This window comes from Desmodus rotundus, chromosome 7, assembly GCF_022682495.2.
Source record: "Desmodus rotundus isolate HL8 chromosome 7, HLdesRot8A.1, whole genome shotgun sequence".
Classification (NCBI taxonomy): Eukaryota; Metazoa; Chordata; class Mammalia; order Chiroptera; family Phyllostomidae; genus Desmodus; species Desmodus rotundus.
In genome coordinates this window covers 85,370,357-85,392,298 of record NC_071393.1, presented here as the reverse complement: position 1 = coordinate 85,392,298, position 21,942 = coordinate 85,370,357, and the positions used below count along the sequence as shown (strand labels likewise).

Sequence of the window (21,942 nt, the reverse complement as noted above, 5' to 3'; positions counted from 1 at the left end):
CCTCTCATGGCAAGCCTCGGCCACTCTTCAGTGGAATGTCCTGGAGACAGCATCAGATTTTGGATTGTGTCAGCTGTATATCAGATTCCATCAGCACTCCGCTGTGTGAACTTAGACCTGCTTTGCCTCTCTGAGACTCAGCTGTCGCATTTGTGAAGTGGAGCTATCACTAGCTTCTTCCCAAGATCACAGTGAGGTTTAAATATGTACTTAACATTTTCTAGACCTAGGTCTGATAGGAAAACATTAAATATGTGTTGATTTCCCTCCCTTGCTCGTAGCTACATTTCACACTAGAGTATACTTAAGACCTTTGACTCTCCTTGGAGATAATCTATACAAACCACCACTACCCATCTCCTCTCTCAAATGATTTATAAACACACACGTGATTTGGTCCTTTCCCCTAGAAGAATTATGCCCTTGGACCTTTCAGGCTTTATGCCTAGCAAAAACTAGAGGTGCCAGCTATTTCTGCTGCCTCTAAGGGCCCTTAGCCACTTCAGCCCTCACAGGTCCCCTCTCTACATCATAGCCTCTTTTAAATATAAAAATAAAAATAAATATAAAATATCAAGATAATATTTTATAGGCAATTCTAGAGTATGTAGATATAAACAAGACTAAGCCAAGAGTTTATGGCTATGTGCTGCATTGGAATAGAACATTTTACAAATGGGTTGCTTCTACTATTACTAGTAGTGCTCTACTTGTTTTGAAGAAAGATACTACTACTACTACTACTACTACTACTAATAATAATAATAATAATAATAAACCTCAAACTTTCAAAAACAGATAAAATTTGGAATATGGAGGATGATGAGGATTTATTTTTGGGCAAAATAATGCACTGAGTGGTTCCTAGGGCAGAATCTCCAAGGACTTTTGAAATAGGTGATTTCTAAAATTTTCAAATTACACACACCTTTTAGGGAAGAAGGTACAGACCCCATCACTTCTGACCTAGGCTCTCTGCAGGTGAGATCCAGATACACTCTGAAGTTTGAGAAGAACTTCTTGATAGATTTGGGGCACCAAGGCCTGAACAGTTAAAATATTTATTCTTCTTAAACATTAAGCCTGGAATTTAAGTAAATTCAACTAGGTTCTTGGAGATGTGTATGTTATGTCATCATAGAAAGAATCGCTAGCTTTCTCATAGATGTGAGCCCAAGGGCAGGGAGGGGAAGTCATGTTTTCACTCCCAATTATGTTTTACTTATTGTATTACAATTTATAGTCAAAATATCCTTTTAATTGAAAGAAATAAAACTAAAGTTTCTTTGAATTCTAAATGTTCTCTGCCTTATATGGAACTAGATAGCCCAGCAACTTTATAAAGGAATCTAGCATTTATTTATCTGTTCAACAACTATTTAACAAAGATTTACTCTCTAACAGATACTGGGGCAGGCTCTGGCATTATAACAGCAACAGAATGAAAAATTCACTCATTGACTTAGCAATGTAGCCTAGTGGCATAGATCTACAATAATCACACAACAATTAAATAATCATATAGCTAAATGTAAGTTTACAACCATGAAAGGTGCTGTGAGTCAAAAGTACTTGGAATTGGCCTAGAATTCATGAGTTCCTAACTCTCCTAAACTGGATTAAATACGTTGACCCAGTAATTCTACATCTAGGAATTTATCTTACATACATGTTATCTCATTTTATCAAAGTTAGATGACGGGGTTGCATTGTCTGTGAGTTTGTAAGAAATTTAACTGTTCAACAATAGGGGACCAAGCCAAAAAAATTATGCAATAACCATATAGCAGAAAGATTTACATCATTAAAAATGTAGTAGATAATAAAATGAGATATTTTAACTATATATTACATGAAAAAAAACCCATGGTTCAAAACACCATGAATATATGACAGGTTAATACCTCTTACATGTTAAAAGGGGAAAAAAGGACTATGTATGTATTTATGCATACAGAGTTTAGAACACATTATCTTTCTCTGAAGAATAGAAAGAACCTCTATTTTACTTTTCACTTTAGAATTTTTAGCATTTTGTTTTGTTATGTTTTTATTTATATATGTGTAGCAGTGGTGGTGGTTGGTTTATTTACAAAGGCACCTATAATTCATCAATAACATAAAATTTTGGATACATATCCCTGGGTTCCATTACATGACATTTATAAAATCAAAATGGTCAGTGATGGGATCCTAATAATTTGTAACTTTACACCACCGCTATGGGAGCCGAAATCACTGTACTATCTAGAGTCCCTTAGATGATGTAGCAACTTCCCAGATTGGGAACCACTAGAATAAGTATTAACCTTAGGAAAAAATTTTTACATTCAAGTTCATATTCTAATTAGGAACCAAAATATTTCCACAAGTTCTGTAACTATTCAGAAAACAAAATGTACACCATGGTAAAAATACTACTAGTTATGCTAATTGCAGATGTCACAGTCTTTTTTGGAATCTACAGAAGCCTGGAAATGACATTTGAAGAGAAAAGAAAGTTTTTGTTCTTCTGCTAGAAAAATTCACTTCAAATACATCATCCTTCAAGCAGCTAATTGTAGAGTATTAATCAGGCTCTACAAGTTTTAATTAAGAAGAAGAATGGGATTTGAAGTAGAAAAACTGAGAATTAACTATTTCATATCAAAACTTCCTCAGTGCTTTTCATATTATTACTAATTTCATGAAAATCCTTCAGTCAGAATAAACCTCATGGTTAATGGTACCCTTCACATTATTTTTTCCTACTTTAGAACATGAGTAAAACAACATTTGAAGTAGGTAAACCTATGGCTGCTTGAAATAACCAAAATAACCATCCGTTTAATTCTAGATCCACCCTTTACTAGCTGTATGACATTAAGTTACATAAATTTTCAGCATCTCAGTTTACTTACCTGTCAAATGAGATAATAAATGGAATCAAATTCATAGTGGTTTTGTAAGTAAAGGAACAAAACAGATAAACTGTTTGGAGAATCCCTGGTATATAGTAGTGATCAATAATATGATTTTATGTCTAATCTCACTTCTGAACTCTGGAGATATAAAGTCACAGTCTTAACAATTAAGGCCACAGTTTAGATTCGCCGTTGACTTTGAAGCTTGGACCTTTTATTTAGTATCCTGCTTCCCTTGATTCAGACATTCATCCAACACATATTATCTCAGTGCCATCTCTGAATAAAGCAGCAGTCTAGGCATGAGGCATAAGAAAGGATGAAAAAGACAAGACCACTTGCCTCTAGATTAGAGTTGAGTAGAGAAAATAGGAGATGTGCATAAATTCTCATTACATAAGATAGCAGACCATGCCATCAGAGGCAGGTATATGGGAATTCGGAAGAGACAATAGTTCATTTCAGTTGATAGGTTGTATAGGGCTGGGGGTGGGGATTGAATAGTCACCACCATAGTGTGGGGTTCAGGCCAGCTATACAAAAGGTACCACTCAGCAGGGTCCAGTAACAAGGGAGGAATATGATCTCGTGGAGTTTCTGGCTACACACAGTCTAAGTCTCTGTCCCTACAGGCTTACTGTTCAAGGGAAAGAATCTCTCTGTACATAAACATCTGGGTCTTTAAAATTCCTCTTTACCAGGTCCCTGAAGATAAAAGTTGAAATAAATAATTTAAATCTTTGAGCTTATAACTCCATAAGCTATGTCAGCATCCCATGTTGTTTATAGCAAGAGCTGTGTGGTCCGATCTTGCCAGGTTAGGAATGGAGAAAAGACAGCACTGCTCCCAAATGGTGACTGGAGAGTCACGGAGAGAAAACTATGTTGGCACTTACCCAAACCCAGTAAGCAGATGGCCATGAGCACAAAATCTATCATGACAATTGGCACCTCATTGGGATGCAATGAGCAAAGAAGGGGACTGAAAATACCCTTTTTTGGCTGCCCTTCCTCCTGAGGCATATTGGTGGCACAGGAGGGGGACAACTGCCTCACTGCTGCCAAGGGGAGAAGAGATGGCCTTTAAAATCTAGGCTACTGCAGCCTCCTGGGAAGTCAATCTGGTGCCTTTCAAGCAACCATAGAGCCTCTTAAAGATGTGTGTCTGATTTCCTGTAGGGTAGATGATATCCAACAGACTCCATTCAAAGCTGGCTCACAGGATAACAAGTCAAGTTCCAAGAGAGTGGACGAGTCTGAGATTTGTGTAGCCAGGTCTAGTATGTCAAATGAATGGCACAAGATTGGTTTACTGGTTTTAGAATTCCTACACTGCTGGGATATGGATAACCAGTGCATTTGTGTTTTCTAAGGGTTAGTGGCAGGGGATGACTAGGGTTTTACCTGGTTTGAAGGGTCATTACCAGCAACACTCTAGTTTGCAGAGGTTTGCTAATTTGGGATTTTAAGAAAGTTGATGAAGATTCATTTTTTCTGAATCATATAGCTTTTTTGTGTTTATAATATTGGCTAACACTTCATATATCTTAACCAATTGGCATTAAAACTTGTATAGATTGCATCACAACAGACGGACACATGTACACATTGCTTAGTCTTCATATGCCTTTGAGTAGACTTCTCTGAATCCACAGTAAATAAAATACAACGTTAAACTGCTGGCCTGTATGCCAAGAAACTATCAATTAAGTTCTAGTAATAAGATATCTAACTATTAGAAGTCACTCTAAAATAAAGTAGACATTATTCCAATATGAACTTTACATAAAATGTTCACTACTGTGCATTTTCAAACAAGTTTTACATATAGTTTGAACTCAACCTTGAAAAAAATAAACACAGCCAACACACCCAACATCCCCTTGACTTATATTGTTCTTCAAACAGATTACCTAGAATGTGCTGTTTTACATAGGGAGACTTAGAGCAGAGAACCCTGATTGTTATTTCAACTATCTTAGTGCCTACAACAGTTTAACAATAAAGATATCTGATTATTCACCCAAATCAACCACAAAATGGACAGTTTTGAGTAGTATCTGATCACAACTTTGGTCAAGACAAAGAAACCATAATCAGCCACTGGCTGAAGAAATTATTGCATTATTTCATAATAGCAAGTAACACTTGATTACATAAATATATACCTTTATGAAATATTATATAAAGTAAATATTTTAATTAAAGGTGAAAAGGTCTTAATCAAGGAAAAATTAACAATATATAATTCATTAAAATTGAGATTTTATCAAACTACCTCAAAGATATAAGGTGATAAGCATGCAAATAAGATAATTGATAATGGATTAAGGTAAATGCAGATGAATTTTGGTTGAGAAATGAAAAGTCAACATAGTTTGTAATTATATGCAGTTACATTTCAAAACAGTGATTGGAGATTGTTCCCCCAAGAAATGAAGTAAAATTTTAGGTAAGGTACTCCTTTCATTTCCATAATGGCAAGAGACATCTACTCTACTCTTTAGGAGGGAATTTCTTGACTCTACCACTTTACTGAGTAATAGAGTTAACTGTGGCTCACGCATGGCCTAGAGTGTTTGGCTCTATTGCACTCCCTCCGCTGCATTGGCAGAAGGTAAGGGAGGCTGTGGTTCTCCATGGGACTGGTTAAGGTTGGCTGTGAAGACCCAGCTCTTTATATTGACATGCTCCAAAATGTAGATTTGATGGGACAAGGAATGGTAAACTTGGGGGTCCATCTTTCCCAAATCTTAAGATTATCTATACCATTCTCCCCAATGCTGTAAGCCGAATAGCACCAAGGAAAGGACCCCAGGCTGTTCTTTGATTTTGATCATCCTTTCCTTGACAACTGATGCCACAAAGCTGTTAATATGAAATGGCATTTATGTATAATCCTGGCAAAGAAATTTTGATCCACAGAGTATACAGTTCATTTCAGTATGACCTGTTTGAAAACACTTTGATTTTAAATCATCAATCCCAATTCATTAGGAGAGCTGTCTGCATAAAATGAAATCCTTCTCTATATAAACATGTATATTCCTTGCCAATAAGTTCTTTTTCCTACTTATAAACACAAAATGCGCTCTAAAGAAGCACTACCCAATGTTAAAACATAATTCACTCATATAGTGTCATTAAACATGAGTACCTCCAGCCAGGATCTTCTCTTCCAATTCTGCCATTTGCTTCTTATAGGCTTTAAAAGCTGCTTCTTTGAAAGAGGGACGGATCCTCTTTGGCTTTGTGATTTCCACTGGCTGTTCAGGGATATTTTGGTTTTCATCTTCTTTTATTTCCATTTCATGTAATGTTTCATTTAAAGTTTCCATTCCTCCTTCACTAACCACATCGTCTGCCTGCCCATCATAACCCTCATCTTGTGGGGTTTCATAAGGTGTTTCATAAGAAGGGTGATCATATTCCTGCATTGGCTCATCTGTTTCAGTAATACTAGTCCTGTTTTCTAGCTTAGCAAGAACTTGTTCCATTACTTCAACATAATCTGTTTCATTATCTGCCACTGGTTCACAATAGTCCTCCTCATCTTCTGCTTTGTAGTAATAAGGCTCTGTGTAAACATCAGAATCCAGGGTGGTACTTGACTCATTTGCAGTTGATTGGGATAATGTCCGAAATCTCCCCATTAAGGAAGAGCCACTGTCCTCATAGCCACTGAGACTCTGTGTGCTTTTGTTCCATACCACTTCTAAGGCTGATTTAGCCCGCTGTAGTGTAGATCCAAATTTTGGGAAGCTGAAAGCCTTATCAGAAAGGTCAATGCTTAATCGACTATGCCAAGATTTGGGCGGGGCATCCTCTGAATCATCACTTTGCAATTCACTTTGACTTTGATACATAATGGACAACTGGTTTTGATTTTGATACAACTCATTAGAATTAGCTTCCTGATAAGAACCATATTGGCCAACCCATTGGCCTTGTGGTTCATTATCCAACCCAGGGCATGGAGATGAGTTGTCATCTTGGGTTAAATCATAGCTCTCAGAGTCATCCTGAAGGTCACTGTGGCACTTTCCCAAGTCTTCTTGTTCTTTATTGTAAATATCTAGCTGTTGATCAGACAGACTGTTTGTGTCGTAGTCAAAAGCTTCCTGAGTGGATGAATCCAAACCTAAATCAGCTCCTTGTTCTACTTGATTCCATTCCTTCCATGGAGAAAGATCCTCATGTAAAGAGAGCTGAGAATCACTGTAATGACTTTGGTCTCCAGATGCACATACCATACCATTACTCATTCCACTATCCACTGTTTCTGTGTTCCCAATTTCACTCTGCTCTTGGACACCCTGAACAGCCCCATCCAAAAGTAAATCCTGGGGACTGTCATACAAGGTAGGCATGCCCTCCTGTGTCCTCTGCCAAAGTTCCCGGTCTGAAGATGACAGGAGGGAGCTTCCATTAGTTCTAGTGAAAAACTGATTTTCTGAAAAATCCTCCGAGTAAGATTGGCATAGTTTGGAAAAATCTGATTCAGAACGGCTAAGTTTTGCTGTAAAAAAGTCACTCTGTGAATGCCAGAGGGGTGTTGCATCACCATAATGGGTTGCGGTTTGTTTATCCAAGGTATTTGATTCTGGCAATCGTGAGGAAATTTTATCATCTGATTTATTTGAAATCCGGCTGCTACTAGCAGTTTTATTTTTGGCTCTAGCATTGTGTGATTTTGAACTTGACTTGGAAATACTTCCCTTTGTTGGAAACTCTGCCTTGGAAAGCATAGCATAATTGTTTCGATTGAGGTCAGATTCCAGCTCTCCATCACTGTCATTGGGTAACTGCCAATTATTCTTCTTGATTTTGGGCTCTGGAGTAGACAGCTTTATATCCATGCTCTCATATGTCTGGGAGGATGGTATGCCTCTCTCTTTTCTTTCTCTGATGTCATGAGTGAGAATATCTGTCGATATTCCAATACCTGTTCCTTTAAGTTTATATGATTTTTTTAAGACAGAATCCCTTTGCTTAGGGGTTTCAAAGTACACCAGTATGGGTCGAGGCTTTGCATTTGGGCAGTCCCTTTGGTGTCCTATTCTCTGAGCAAATTCAATTTTAATAGCATTTGGTGCATCTGAAAAACCCATTTTATCTATTAGAATTTGGTACACCACAATTTCAACATATTCAAATCTTTCTTCAGGCACATTTAAAAATCTCAAGCTTGCCTTGCTACCCATATGACCCAAGTGTTTAATATAATCATGGATGTCTCTGGTTTCCCTCCGAGACTGGACGAACCCTGTCCGTAGCTGTTCAATTTCACTTTGCACAACCTCCACACTGCTGGAGATCTCATCAATGGAATGCTTGAGAGCATTGACATGCCCTCGAAGCTCAGAAAGTTCTGTCTCGATCTGACTTATTCCCTGAAGTTCCTTAAAGATCATTTCCATGACATCATGTGTTTGGCTAATACAGCCAGAGGAACTGAATCCTGGCTCCAGGGAATTTGTCTTTGGGTTTCGGGCAGTTCTGTCCAAAGACTTGCTTCTTATTCCCCAGGTTTTCTTCATTGTGCTCAACTCTGAATCTGAGGAGACACAGTCTTGACTCTTTTTCCATTTTCTCAGTTTACGTAAAGCTCCTAGTTTTAAGCTATGCAGAGTGCGTTCCCCATCAGAGCTGCCCTCAGAAGGAGCCAGGCTGCTTGAACTCTTTCGATTGCGTCTAACTGGCATCGTGTGTGTTGACCGTGCCTGGTTTTCTGCACTACTCCTTAGTTCACTGAGTGATTCTGAGTAGGAGCTCTCAATTGAAGATAACTCTTGAACAAGATCTTCATTATCACTGTGCGTTACATTGATCGTTTTTTGTAGGCCATTGGCAATAGCTACTCGGTAACTGAATGTTGGTGAGAGGGAAAACTCTTTGTTAGCTTCGTCTTCTTCAGTGGATAAATTGCGAATGGATGAACACTTTGCAATCTTCTTTACCGTATTTTTCAAAGTATTAGAAAATTTGGGGGTTTTGGTCTGGCCAAGAGTAGGAAAGTCTTGATCCTTTTTCTGCTGATGATTCTCTCTTTTTTTGGTTGTATTTCCCAGTTTCTTTGTAAACATTCCTTTGCAAAGCTTATGTATGTAAGGTAAAATCAGGCTCTTGAAAAGATTAGCCACCATGGAGAGCAATTTGTGCAAGCTTGTCTACTCCAAAAACATAAACCAGGTATCAGGATGAAAACTGGTAAACCCAAGGCAAGCATCACTGTTCAGATGTTCTCTGAATAATTGAAAATAGCAGGAACGGCAGCCGTGGTTCTGCCACAGTGCTAATGTCCTGTAAAAACCAGAAGCAAAGTTCCATTTATGAAAGACATCCTCTCTTGAAGGAGTGATTTCATGAATCTCTCTCATTTCCACATGTCTTCTTCATGTAGTGTCTACAAGAAAGCAATGTTAAAATGAATTATCAGAATTTATTATAAACTTATCCCATTTCTAACATTTCCAAAATGATTCAAGATACACAGTGTGTGAAAAATTGCAGAGGGGCAGGGGAATATATGAATTTCAATACACAGTTACTTTTGAAACTAATACAGAGTAAATCAGTACCAATAACTATGTTTAAATTATAATTTTTTTCTAAATTATTTGTGGGTGGACTCAATTGAAATGGTAATAAAAGATAATAATGATTATTTAGAAAAGGTGTGTAAGATTACAAATTCTAAAATCTAAATTAACTTCATAATATTATCATTCCTCCATTATTTTATTTCCTCAATTGCATTTACTTAGAAACACATAAGCATTTAAATTTAAATGTATTCCTCCAACTCCAGACATTTAAAATTTATCAAATTAATGTTATCCATGTATGTAAGACCTTTTACTATTCAAGTAATCTTTTACTTTTCTAGGTATTCAATGATTGGAAATTTCCTAGATAATGATTAACGTAATCCAAGTAAGACATATTTCATATGATGAAGTAAATGCCAAGAGGAAATACATCTTTTACAGCTGTCAAACAGAATATAGTGGGTTGAAAAAGAAATAGAAGGTTATATCAAATTAGGTATTGCAACAAGAATAAATCCAATAGGAACATATATTTGAAAATGCAGATAATACATTGAAGTTTTGAGAGAATGTTTTGAGAGAGCAGAACCATCCTAATAAACCAATGCAGGTTGGTGGTAGATGGCAGGAAACTCATTCCCAGGGTTAGGACTGTGAATAGACTTAGAGTACTAAATCACACACACACACACAAACACACACACAAAATTGTGCCACACCCTGGCCAGGTAGCTTGGTTGGTTAGAGCATTGTTCCAATATGCCAAGGTCATGGGTTAAATTCCTGGTCAGGGCACATACCATACAAGAGTCAACCAATGAATGCATAAATAAGTGGAACAACAAATCAATGTTTTTCTCTCCCTGAAAAAAGAAAGAATGGAAGGAGGGAAGGAAGGAGGGAAGGAAGGAAGGAAACAAAAGAAAAGAAATCATACCTCAAATAAAATGCTTCTACGGAGAGTCAAGAATTGGTTGGATATAATTAATCTCATGATAGAAAGAGAAGTAGAGAAGGAGGAGAAGGAGAAAGAAGAGGAAGTTTATATTAATTTTCCTGGTTCACTAGTATCCTATGACTTGTATGTGATTTAATTCAAATAAACTCTTGTTAAATTTAACTTACTATTTTATTGTTGAAATATATCACAGAATAATGGTAAGAGCCAAATGCCTTTGTTGACATTGGACAATGTATTTGAGTAGATAAATAACCTACTTAATTCTTTAAAGATACATCATAAACTGTATGTTGTTTTTGGAGCCAACTAACTCTATTATCAGTTCCCTCACCTGGAAATCTGCCATTTCCCTTCAGTCAGGTTCTGCAGGGACTTGGGGAACACATGCTCTGGCCAGGAGCCAAGCTTCAGGAGAGCCAGGGCAATGTAAATGAGAAAAGGAAGAAAAAGGTGAAGGAGAGAAAGAGACTGACTCCAAAGAAGTCCACGTCTTTTGGGTTTCATAAACTGTCAGATACCAGTTCCTCTTGTCTGAAACAATTTGGTGTTCATTCACAACTATAAGTCTGGACCTGTTTTCTACTAATAAAAATGTCAAGGAATTGACTCCTGAATTAAAATTAAAAAAAATATTTACCATACCCCTCTGTGACCTCTCCTTGTGAAGAAAAGACTTTAGAAGCTTAAGTAGCAATAGGGTAAATAAATCACTTTAAAACCAACTTTGGTGGCATAAGCTGTTCTACTTACTAATCATTCAATCCAAGATATGGGGGCTCCCAAACCTAAAAACAAATATCTTCTTTTTGTTTAAATGAAAGCAAGTTTGTCAATGCCTCTGATATTTTTATGAAATTATGTCTAGACTTTCCAACTTGTATTACTAGTTCAGTACTATTGTTTATGCAATAATTATTGAAAAAAATTTTGAGCAGAAAAATTCAACCTGAACTTAAATCTTGCCTCAAAAAATGCAAACCCAAGGGCATACATCCACTGTTGCACACACTAACTCACTCGGTCTATATTACACTCATGTAAAATGATTTGTTATTCACTAAGGGCTCCATGCTCTTTCACACCTCAGTAACTTTTCTGTTCTCTCTACCTCAAATATTATTCATATCCAGCACTCACTGTCTGTAAAAATTGTGTTTAAATTCCAAAATTATTTTCCCTGCGAAGATTTCACCAACCACCCAAACTGATCCTCTCTCCCTCTTCACCACATTCTCCCACAACCTAGTTCACAGGCAATTTGAATCTGTATTATAATCTCATTTCTGTCTCTGTCTGCTGGACTAGGTCCCCTTATGGGTAAAAACTTTAACTTGTCCAGTCTTAAACATCCTTTCCAACCTAAATAATAAGCCCTCAAGAAATGTTTACAGAAGAACTGGTCCAAAGGGTACAAAGTTACAGTTATGCAAGATGCATAAATCTGAGTGATCTACTGTATATGTTAGTGCCTATAGTTAATAATAATACTGTATTGTTTACTTAAGGATTTTGCTAAGAGGGTAGATTTTATGTTAAGTATTCATATCACAAAATAATAAAGCAAGAAGGAAAGACAGGAGGAAACTTTGGGGGATAATGATATAGGTATGGCATAGACTATAGTGATGGTTTCACTGAGGTATACTTTTCTCCAAAATCATTTTTAAAAAGTTAAAAGAATTGGCCCATAGCCACTTACTAAATATCTTCACCCAGTTGACCCAAATTAAACTCCATCTAAAACCTAGTCATTTTCCTTAATTAATCTCAATTAATATCATAATAATTACCTGCCTACCCAAGACATATACCCAGGAATGATTCCTGGGTTACTCTAGATTGGTATCATTCTAGAGTCATATGATCTGTCCCATATCCACACCCAATGTGTGTCACCTCATCCCACCAGTTCATAACTCCGTAATTCTCATCTGGACTATTACAATTATATGTTATATGGTCTCCCTAACTCTAATTTGGCCCCTCTCTGAAACCTAAAATCCTCTTCTCTAAGATTAGTATATTCTTAAAGAGATATAAATCCCCCTACTCAAAACACTGCCTATCTTAGTGGACTAATTTCCTGCCAAGCCTGCAAGCACACCTGCCCCAGCCACGGTGAGGTGGTAACAGTTCCCTGACTACCATACCGTTGCCTCACAAACCTGTCTTTTTTCATGCTACTCCTTCTGCCTCCATTCCCTTCATGAACATCTCTAGGATACCTACATGCATATTTCTTAGGTGAGATTTGAGGCTTTTGGAAAGAGATGTTTGGGAGAGGTTAAAATATGAGACTGTTATATAGGAAACCTAAATGAGGTAATAATATTTATTATTTATTATATGCTAAGCACTGTGTATATAATTTTCTAAAATTTACCTCATTTATTTCACTCCCATAATAATTGTGTGGAATAAGTATTATCATTTTCCAGATAAGGAAGCTGAGGTTTCAAGGTTTTAGTAAACTTGATTTAGATCATGCAATTAGCAAGCACCATAACCTTGATTCCAAGCCCCAGATTTGGACTGCCAGTATATGAACCCTGAAACTATCACTAGTGCTGAATGGAGAAGAAAATACTTTTGCAGGCATATTAGCAAATTCATTTTATTACAGAGAGCTACTTAATGCAACTATAAAAGTACTCTGTGGGATAAAAGAGATGATGAACTTTAGACAGTCAGCAATTTATTGTTAAATCACCAGAATTAAGGTAAAGCATTTTCAAATCAATAAACAATTTTATGATTTTTTCAAATACAGGAAAGAAGGTAAATTGAGTATTTATGTGTAAATTTGCAAGAGTGAGACAGAAGACAAGGAGATGTGCTTTTGTACAGTCCTACTAGGTCATGGCCCCTAGGCCTGCCCTCTCTACTTAAGCATGGTGCTTACCTTACAGTCTATGGCTGATTTCCTCGATGCCCATCTTTGACCTAGGAATCCCATGCATACCATCTGACTTTATGACATTCTATTCATTATTGTGTAGCTGTTTAATCCTACCCAGGCCTCATAGGGTAACCTCACTCTTAACTGCTCCTTCTTTGAGTTTGTGTTAAGAATCCTGGACTGTGTTAGGATGATAATTAATCCTCCACCAGAACATAGCAAGAAAAGCAAGAAAATCTCTGCTTCTCATTAAAACAGCATCTCAGCAGTAAATACCTTATACTAAATAATTGATGGTTTAATTTTTTTCCCAAAAATAAATGAAAGAGCCTTGGCAAGTGTGGTTCACTTGATTGGAGCATTGGCCTATGAACCAAAGGGTCGTGGGTTCAATCCCAGTCAGGGAAAAATAAATAAATGAAATAGATAAACATAGTTCCCCAAATATCTGTTCAATGGTAAATTCCTGGTGATTTGGGAAGCAACTGACAGAAACTTCCCATCAGGTGGGAAGGAAAAGCTGTCTTGGCAGACAGGAAGCAAACCTAACAAAGTGCAAGGGCAGTTTCTCTGAGCAAGAATGCCCCCGTGGAAAACACTGGCCAGCACGCTGACCATGTAAGCTTGTAAGCAGGATCCTTAATGAACAACAAAGGAGAAAACCAATGTAGCTGGAGATGGAACCAAAAGCTATTGAGGAGCCTTAAGGACTGACAAGTGGGAGGGGCAGAGAAGTTGAAACAAAGCAGGTGATGAAAACGTAGTGATGTTAAAGATGAAGTTTTAAAAGGTATCTTCTAGAGTTTCATATTGGGTAAACACAGATTTATGCCTGTGTTATATCTTTTTTTATATGAAATAGTAAAAGGACTGTCTATGTAATAAAACTGATGGTCACAGGGATGACTGTGACAATGAAAATTGCTGGAACACAGTAACATGCAATGACATTCTTGTGAATTATTCATTTTTTGCCTTATGTTTAGGCAAAAACAATAAACCAGTACACATTATTTTTCCAATAAAAATGATCAAACCAGAAAGTGATTTAAGAGGCTTATCCTAAACTAAAAAATATTTTTAAAAATAATGACCTATTTCCTCAAGAACGAAAGCCATATGATATATGTCCTCTTTATTCTAGCTAATCATTATTTTGTGAATTTCTTCATTCAGCTACAGCCCATCTACATTTTTTACTCACTTCCATTGCTGCTCTTTGGTTTAGGAGTAAACAATGACATCCAGTACTAATATTTCTACAAGCACTTTGAATTCTACAGACTTTTTCTTGTATACTGAGTCACAGGTTCTTCACGGTAACCTTGTAAGTGTATTGTCTCTGGTGTGGTTATGGAGGGTGAGTCTCATAGATGCTAACATAGTTGCCTGGGTCTCCTGACTCTAAAGCTTGGTTCCTTCACGTAATATTTTACATTCTCCTTACTCTAGGCATCTAATGTTGCAATAGCGTACTGGTTCCCTAAAGTAATAATTTCTATCATTCCAAACCACCCCATGAGCTGATTTCCATCTAATCTTCCTTAAATATCATTTTTCTCTTGCTGATCTCCTACTAACGGCTATTGCACACCCTCTCCTCTGAGCCACTTCAGGTTCCATGGATCCACTAAGCTTATTTTTCATGGTTTCTTCTGTACTTGTTCTTCACTCTGCCTAGAATGTCCCCTGTTAATCTGGTCTCAATCATTAAGAACAGACCAATACTAATCTTTTCCACAAAATCTTCTTTAACTATTCAGTCATCTTTCTTATATCTATAGCTCTTATGGTTGGGACCATGATATTTATTCCTTAATTATTATTCTAAACTATTTATAAAATAGTTTTTGCACATGTTATTCCATTTTTAAATGTCTATTATATGCCAGACATTTTCTTGAGTGCTCTGTATAGATTAATACATTAATGTTTGATAGTAATCTCCATGGTAGGTACTGCTATTAATCCTTTACAGATGAAGAAACAGAATCTAAGTAACTAGCCCAAAGTTGCATAGCTGGAAAGAGATACAGCTAGAATTGTAACCCAAACTGATTTCAGAGTCCATTACACTAATAAATCTATAACAAAAACTTATGAATATTGCTGCCAAATTGGTACATTGATTAGATGTCCACATGTCTAATTAATGAAATCTAAAGAGCACTGAGCCTTCAGTGTCTCAATAAAAATGTGTTCACAGATTTCTTTGGTATCGGTGATTAGGTGCTGATATCTCATTTTGCTCAGTTTTATTACTTATACCTGTACAAAAATTAACTCTAATACTAAGAGCACATCCTTAAGAGCAATACAATGGGTTAGTAATTAGTAACAATTTCAGACTAACTTCTAATTAACCAATAAGCACATGAAAATGTGTTCTACAGTATTAATTTGATTATTGGGAAAATGCAAATTAAAAACCAAAATGAGATACCATTTCATATGGATAAAAATAGCTAAAATATAAAAATACTGGTTAATCCAAATGATGGAAAGGCTGTGGAACAACTAGAATTTTACACATTACATGAGGACAATGTAAAAGAATATACTTGAGAAACTTCTTGACATTTTCATAGAAAGTTAAGCCTACACTTACACCATGACCTAGCAATTGTATTCCTAAGTATTTATTTACCCAAGAAAAATCAAGGCATATTTTCTCAAACAAACTTGTATAAGAATTTCTATTGCTACTTTATTAGATATACCAAAAGTGGGGAAATATCCATCAGGAAAAGAGTACATACACAAATTACAGTATATTAAAATAATAGAACATTAGTCAGAAATAATAAAAAGAATGAAACACTATTACACATGAATCTCAAAGCCATTATGCAGAGCAAAAGAAGTCAGAAACAAATGAGCAAATATTTTATGATTCCATTTATATTAAGTTCAAATACAAATCTAAAAAGTTGTTGCGTATGAAGGGTGGGGACAGACTTGAAGGAGACATGAGAAAAATTTCTGGGGTAATAGAAATGTTACATATCTTAATTAGGGTAGTAGGTATGTTTAATTTTAAAATTCTTCAAATTGTAAATTTGAGACCTGCCTATTTCACTGTTTATAATCTTATTTCAATCAAATAATATATAAATAAAAATGTAACATGGACTTGGATAATGGAATTAATACATGAGAAGCAATTTCCTGGGATGGTGGGAACTGGTTTACTTGATTGGCATACAAAAATTAGGTCTTCTTTTAATTGCCTATTTAGTGCAATTTCAGAGCATGCAGCACACGGAGTTAAGTTTTGAACAATGCATCCTGAAACATAGAGATCTAATCAGAAAGACAATTTAGTTAGGGAATAAAGATTCCTTTGATATTCAACCTCATCACAAAGGCCCGGCCTCAATTCTCATATCTGTTCGGAAATCCTCTAGCTGACACAGAACAGCCCACTTGACTAAGGACAGAATGAAGTTGTTCCGAGGTTCCCTGTCATCCAACTGGAACAATTACGATAGTATTCAGAAAGATACTTGTTTCAGTGCTGTATGTTCACTAAGACACAAGAATCTCTTCTTTCCAGGGTCATACATCCTCCTGTGCTCTTAACTGAACCACAGCCTCTAAGATGATGCTCCACAAATTATCTCTTATCTTGATCACATCTTAAGTCTCTTTCTCTGTACAGGGTCCATGCAACCTAAGCAACAAGCATGTTCACATCTTACCTTATAAATGAAAAGCAAACAAACAAGACAGCCTTCAGTTTTCCTTCAATGTTGTCACCTTCTCAGGCTCTGTACCTTTCATCTAACTCTTCTGAAGCATAGAGAAGAACTGCTGTCTGTACTTTCTCATGAGCCTTTTCATGTTCAACTGCTTGGTGTCTGGTCCCAAACCCAGGAGTGTACTAAAATTTCTCTTTTTTGAGGTATGAATAATATTTCTATAAAACCTTAATCTTCCCCAACATACCTGCTTTATCTGAAACTATTAACCATGTTACTATTCTTTAAGTCATTCTGTATATATCTCCATGCCAACATGACCTACTCAAGTCTCTCTCTGGACACAGCTATTTTGACTCAAGTGGTCACATGATAGAAACTGGGCCAATCAAGTTTTCTTTCTTGGGAATTAGAAGTTGGAATGTGGAGACTGTCAGATCCTTTTAGACATTTCAACAAGAAAGAAACACAAAGTTCTGACCTGAACAATCAACTTTGAACTTTGTAAAAACTTAGCAGTGAAAACATATTTTCAAAAAATAAAAGGAGTGCAACTTCCGGCCAATGTGGAGGCATAGGTAGATACACTTTGCCTCCTCATGCAACCAAAAGAAGAACAACAACCAATTTAAAAACAAAAAACATCTAGAACTGACAGAAAAAAAACTATATAGAAGTTCAACAACCAAGGAGTTAAAGAAGAAACATTCATCCAGACTGGTAGGAGAGGCAGATAAGGGCAGCTGGGGAGGAAGGACCTGAGTGGGTGAGGCAGTACTGGTGGAGTGGGCGGTCCCACAGTTGTGTGCAGATAAACCGGGAGTAACAACTGGGGAGTGCAACAGACCTCGCAACCCAGGGTTCCAGTGCAGGGAAAGAAAGCCTCAAAACATCTGGCTGTAAACATCTGTGGGGGTTGCGGGGCAAGAGAAACTCCCAGCCTCACAGGAGAGTTTGTTAGAGAGACCCACAGGGTCCTAGAATGTACACAAGCCCACCCACCTGGGAATCAGCACCAGAAGGACCCAATTTGCTGTGGGTAGCAGGGGAAGTGACTGAAAACCTGCCAATAGCCGAGCAAGAGGCATTGTTCCCTCTCAGACCCCTCCCCCACATATAGTATCACAACACAGCGACATGGATTGCCCTGCCCTGGCAAATACATAAGGCTGTACCCCTTACAACAAAACAGGCATTCAGAGACAAAAAAAATATGGCCCAAATGAAAGATTAGATCAAAGCTCCAAAAATAGAACTAAGCAATGAAGAGAGCCAACCTATCAGATGCACAATTCAAAACACTGGTAATCAGGATGCTCACAGGAATGATTGAGTCTGGTCACAAAATAAAGGAAGAAATGAAGGTTATACAAAGTGAAATAAAGGAAAATATACAGGGAACCAACAGTGAAGGGAAGGAAGCCAGGACTCATATAAATGATTTGGAGCAGAAAGAAGAAATAAAATTTCCATTAGAACAGAATGCAGAAACAAGAATTCAAAAAAATGGTGAGAGGCTTAGGTACCTCTGGGACAACTTTAAATGTTCCAACATCTGAATTATAGGAGTGCCAGAAGGAGAAGAGGAAGAACAAGAAGTTGAAAACTTACTTGAAAACATAATGAAGGAGAACTTCCCCAATCTGGCAAAGGAAATAGACTTCCAGAAAGTCCAGGAAGCTCAGAGAGTCCCAAAGAAGTTGGACCCAAGGAAGAACGCACCAAGGTACATCATAATTACATTGCCACATTACCCGAGACTGAAGATAAGGAGAGAATCTTAAAAGCAGCAAGATAAAAAGAGAAAAGGAGACAGTTACCTACAAAGGAGTTCCCATAAGACTATTAGCTGATTTCTCAAGAGAAACCTTGCAGGCAAGAAGGGGCTGGAAAGAAATATTCCAAGTCATGAAAGGCAAGGACCTACATCCAATATTACTCTATCCAGCAAAGCTGTCATTTAGAATGGAAGGCCAGATAAAGTATTTCCCAGACAAGGTAAAGTTAAAGGAGTTCATCATCATCGAACCCTTATTATATGAAATGTTAAAGGGACTTATCTAAGAAAAAGAAGATCAAAACTATGAATAGTAAAATGACAACAAACTCACAACTATTAACAACTGAACCTAAAAAACAAAAACAAACTAAGCAAACTACTAGAACAGGAACAGAATCACAGAAATGGAGATCACATGACGGGTCATCAGAGGGGAGGATGAGGGGGGAGAATACAAGAAAATGTACAGGAAATAAGAAGCATAAATGGTAGGTAGAAAATAGACAGGGGGAGGTTAAAAATAGTATAGGAAGAGAGACAAGATGGTGGCGAGATAGGTGGGAATGGAGTCCACTTCCCCTCAATGCCAGTGAAATACCTAGCTGATCTGAGGAGCAGAGCGAACAGCCAACAGTATTCCAGCATATATGAAGATTGGAGACCAAAGATAGAGGACATTGAAAGATCTGACGGTAAGAAGAGTGCTTAAGGACAATAAGGTCCCGGGACCTGTGTGGGGACCAGAGCGGCTGAAGCCCCGGCCCGGGCGCAGGGGCTGCTGCAGGATTCTTGGGAGAGAGCCAGGCTGAGCTGTGTGAGCAGCCAGGTGCTTGTTTGGACCAGGGGGGCTTGGATAGGAAGAATTTCTCAAAAAGAAAAAGAAAATAGAGGCACTCAGTGGCTAATTAGAGAACTCTCCGCAGCAGCCGTGGCCTCTGGCGCCCCTCCCCCCTCAGCCCCTGGACGGTGAATGCGGGATAAGCAGCCCCGGCGCTCACCTGAAGCCTGGTTGCCCGCACCCAGATTAGCGGACTGGGGGCCTACACCTGAAACCCCGGCGGGGCACCCACACCTGAAACCTCTGGTGGGTGCCCACCAGGGGTAGAGGCTAGCTGCCCTACCTATAGGCCCAAAGCAGTGGACCCGAGGGCCACGCGACTCAGGCCCAAAGCGGGCTAGACTAGACTAGCCGGCCACGCACGCGCGCGACTCAGTCCCAGAGCAGCCCCGCCAGCCCCATGTGACTCAGGCTAGGGCGGCTGGATTGGCCCAGAGCTGCGGGAGCAGATCAGCTGATCAACGGCCTGGCTGCCTTGGAGGGACCACACCTACAACTCCTACCTAGCCCCTGCTCACAGAGCCCTGCAGGGCCTACAGGCTCTCTAGGACGAAGGCAGAACATCCAGCAGAGGGGAGCTGCAGGGCTAGGGGAGACTGCATTCCCTGGAAAGACTTGACCCAGTAGAGGGCTGAATGACCCCATAGCAGCACCGAGAGCCCCTAGCATCTAAGACAGCAAAGAGCAAGAAGGTGGAGTGTGAGTTGCCCCTAATTGGTGCAACTCAAGGACAGCACAACTGGTGAACTAAAGGCCTACTGGGGAGCAGAAGGACACTGAGGAACTGGACCAGAGGCTGAACAACAGCAAAGAGTGTGGCTCAGGAAAGGAGAAAAGTGAAACCAATCCTTCCAACCACTACCTCCTGTTCCACAGACAGGAAGACCAGCAGAACTAACCTGACCGGTTTAAAGCCAGCAGAAGACTTTTTTTTTTTCTTTCCTCCTTCCCCCCAGAATTCCTTCTTCCTTTCTGTCCTTCTGTCTTTTTTTTTATTCCTTCTTCCTTCCATCCTTTATCTTTTTTATTCCTTCTTCCTGCCTTCTTTTATTTATTCTTTTGTTTTAATTTTTGTTAAAATTCCTTCTTATCTTGCCTCCAATCTTTCTTTATTCCTTCTTCCTTCCTTCTTTTCATTTTCTATTCCCTTTTTCCCTCCTTCCCTTCTTTTTTTTTCTTTCCCCTCCTTTCTCTTTTTCCCACAGGTGGGACAACAAAACCTGGAGTGCTGAAAAGACCAGAGTTAGATCGTATTATACCCATAAATGTCAGCTCAAGACCAGTGAGCACAGGAGATTAAGGAGACAGCACCACTGAATCCCATTGGCATTCTACCATAGAAGTTCATACCATAAACCCAGGGAGTCAGAATACATCAATTTAAGAAGCAGAGGCTAACAAGAAGAGTCTCACAAACAATGGGAAAACAAAGAAACAATCCCCAAATGGAAGGAAAGGAGGAAGCCTCAGAAAGAATGCTAACTGAAAAAGAGGCCAGTCGAATATAAGATACTGAGTTCAAAGCAATGGTCATCAGGAAGCTTACTGAGCTCTCTGAGCTCAAAGAGAACTACCAGAAACTACAGGGAAACTACAATGAACTCACTGCAAACTATATCAACATGAAAAAGGAAATAGAAACTATCAACAAGGGCCAAGAGGAAATGAAGAATACAATTTCTGAATTGAAGAAAACAGTAGAAGGAATGAAAAGCAGACTTGTTGAAGCAGAGGATCGGATCAGCGAGCTGGAGGACAAAGTAGAAAAAAAATACCCAGAAAGAGCAAGAAAAGGAAAAGAGGCTCAGAAAGAATGAAGAGGGATTAAGGGAAATGCAGGACAACATGAAACGTAACAATATCCGTATAATAGGAATACCAGAAGGAGAAGAAGAAGAGCAAGGGATAGAAAACCTGTTTGCAAAAGTAATGATGGAAAATTTCCCTAATCTGATGAGAGAAAAAGCCACACAAATGCAGGAAAAACAGAGCATCCCAAGCAAGAGGACCCCAAAGAGACCCACTTCAAGACACATCATAATTAAAATGGCAAAATTCCAAGACAAAGAGAGGATCTTAAAGGCAGCAAGGGAGAAAAAGGAAGTAACATACAAGGGAGTCCCAATAAGGATAGCAACTGACTTCTCAATGGAAACGCTCCAAGCCAGAAGAGAATGGCAAAAAATATTCCAAGTAATGAGAACCAGAGGCCTGCAACCAAGACTACTTTACCCAGCAAGGCTCTCAATCAAGATAGAAGACCAAATAAAGAGTTTCCCAGACAAAAGAAGTCTAAAAGAATACGCTTC

At 38.2% G+C, this 21,942-nt stretch overlaps 1 protein-coding gene across 4 annotated transcripts in view; it reads right to left on the bottom strand.

The window, feature by feature from the left end:
• The window catches only part of UNC13C (unc-13 homolog C), a 543,682-nt gene that overhangs the window by 496,411 nt on the left and 25,329 nt on the right, over positions 1-21,942 (bottom strand). For all 4 annotated transcript variants that reach the window (XM_053928749.1, XM_053928748.1, XM_053928751.1 and 1 more), the window contains one exon: positions 6,061-9,309. In XM_053928749.1, the coding sequence (XP_053784724.1) occupies positions 6,061-9,049 (2,989 nt within the window). In that variant the 5' untranslated portion in view covers positions 9,050-9,309. The remainder of the gene's footprint in view (positions 1-6,060; positions 9,310-21,942) is intronic.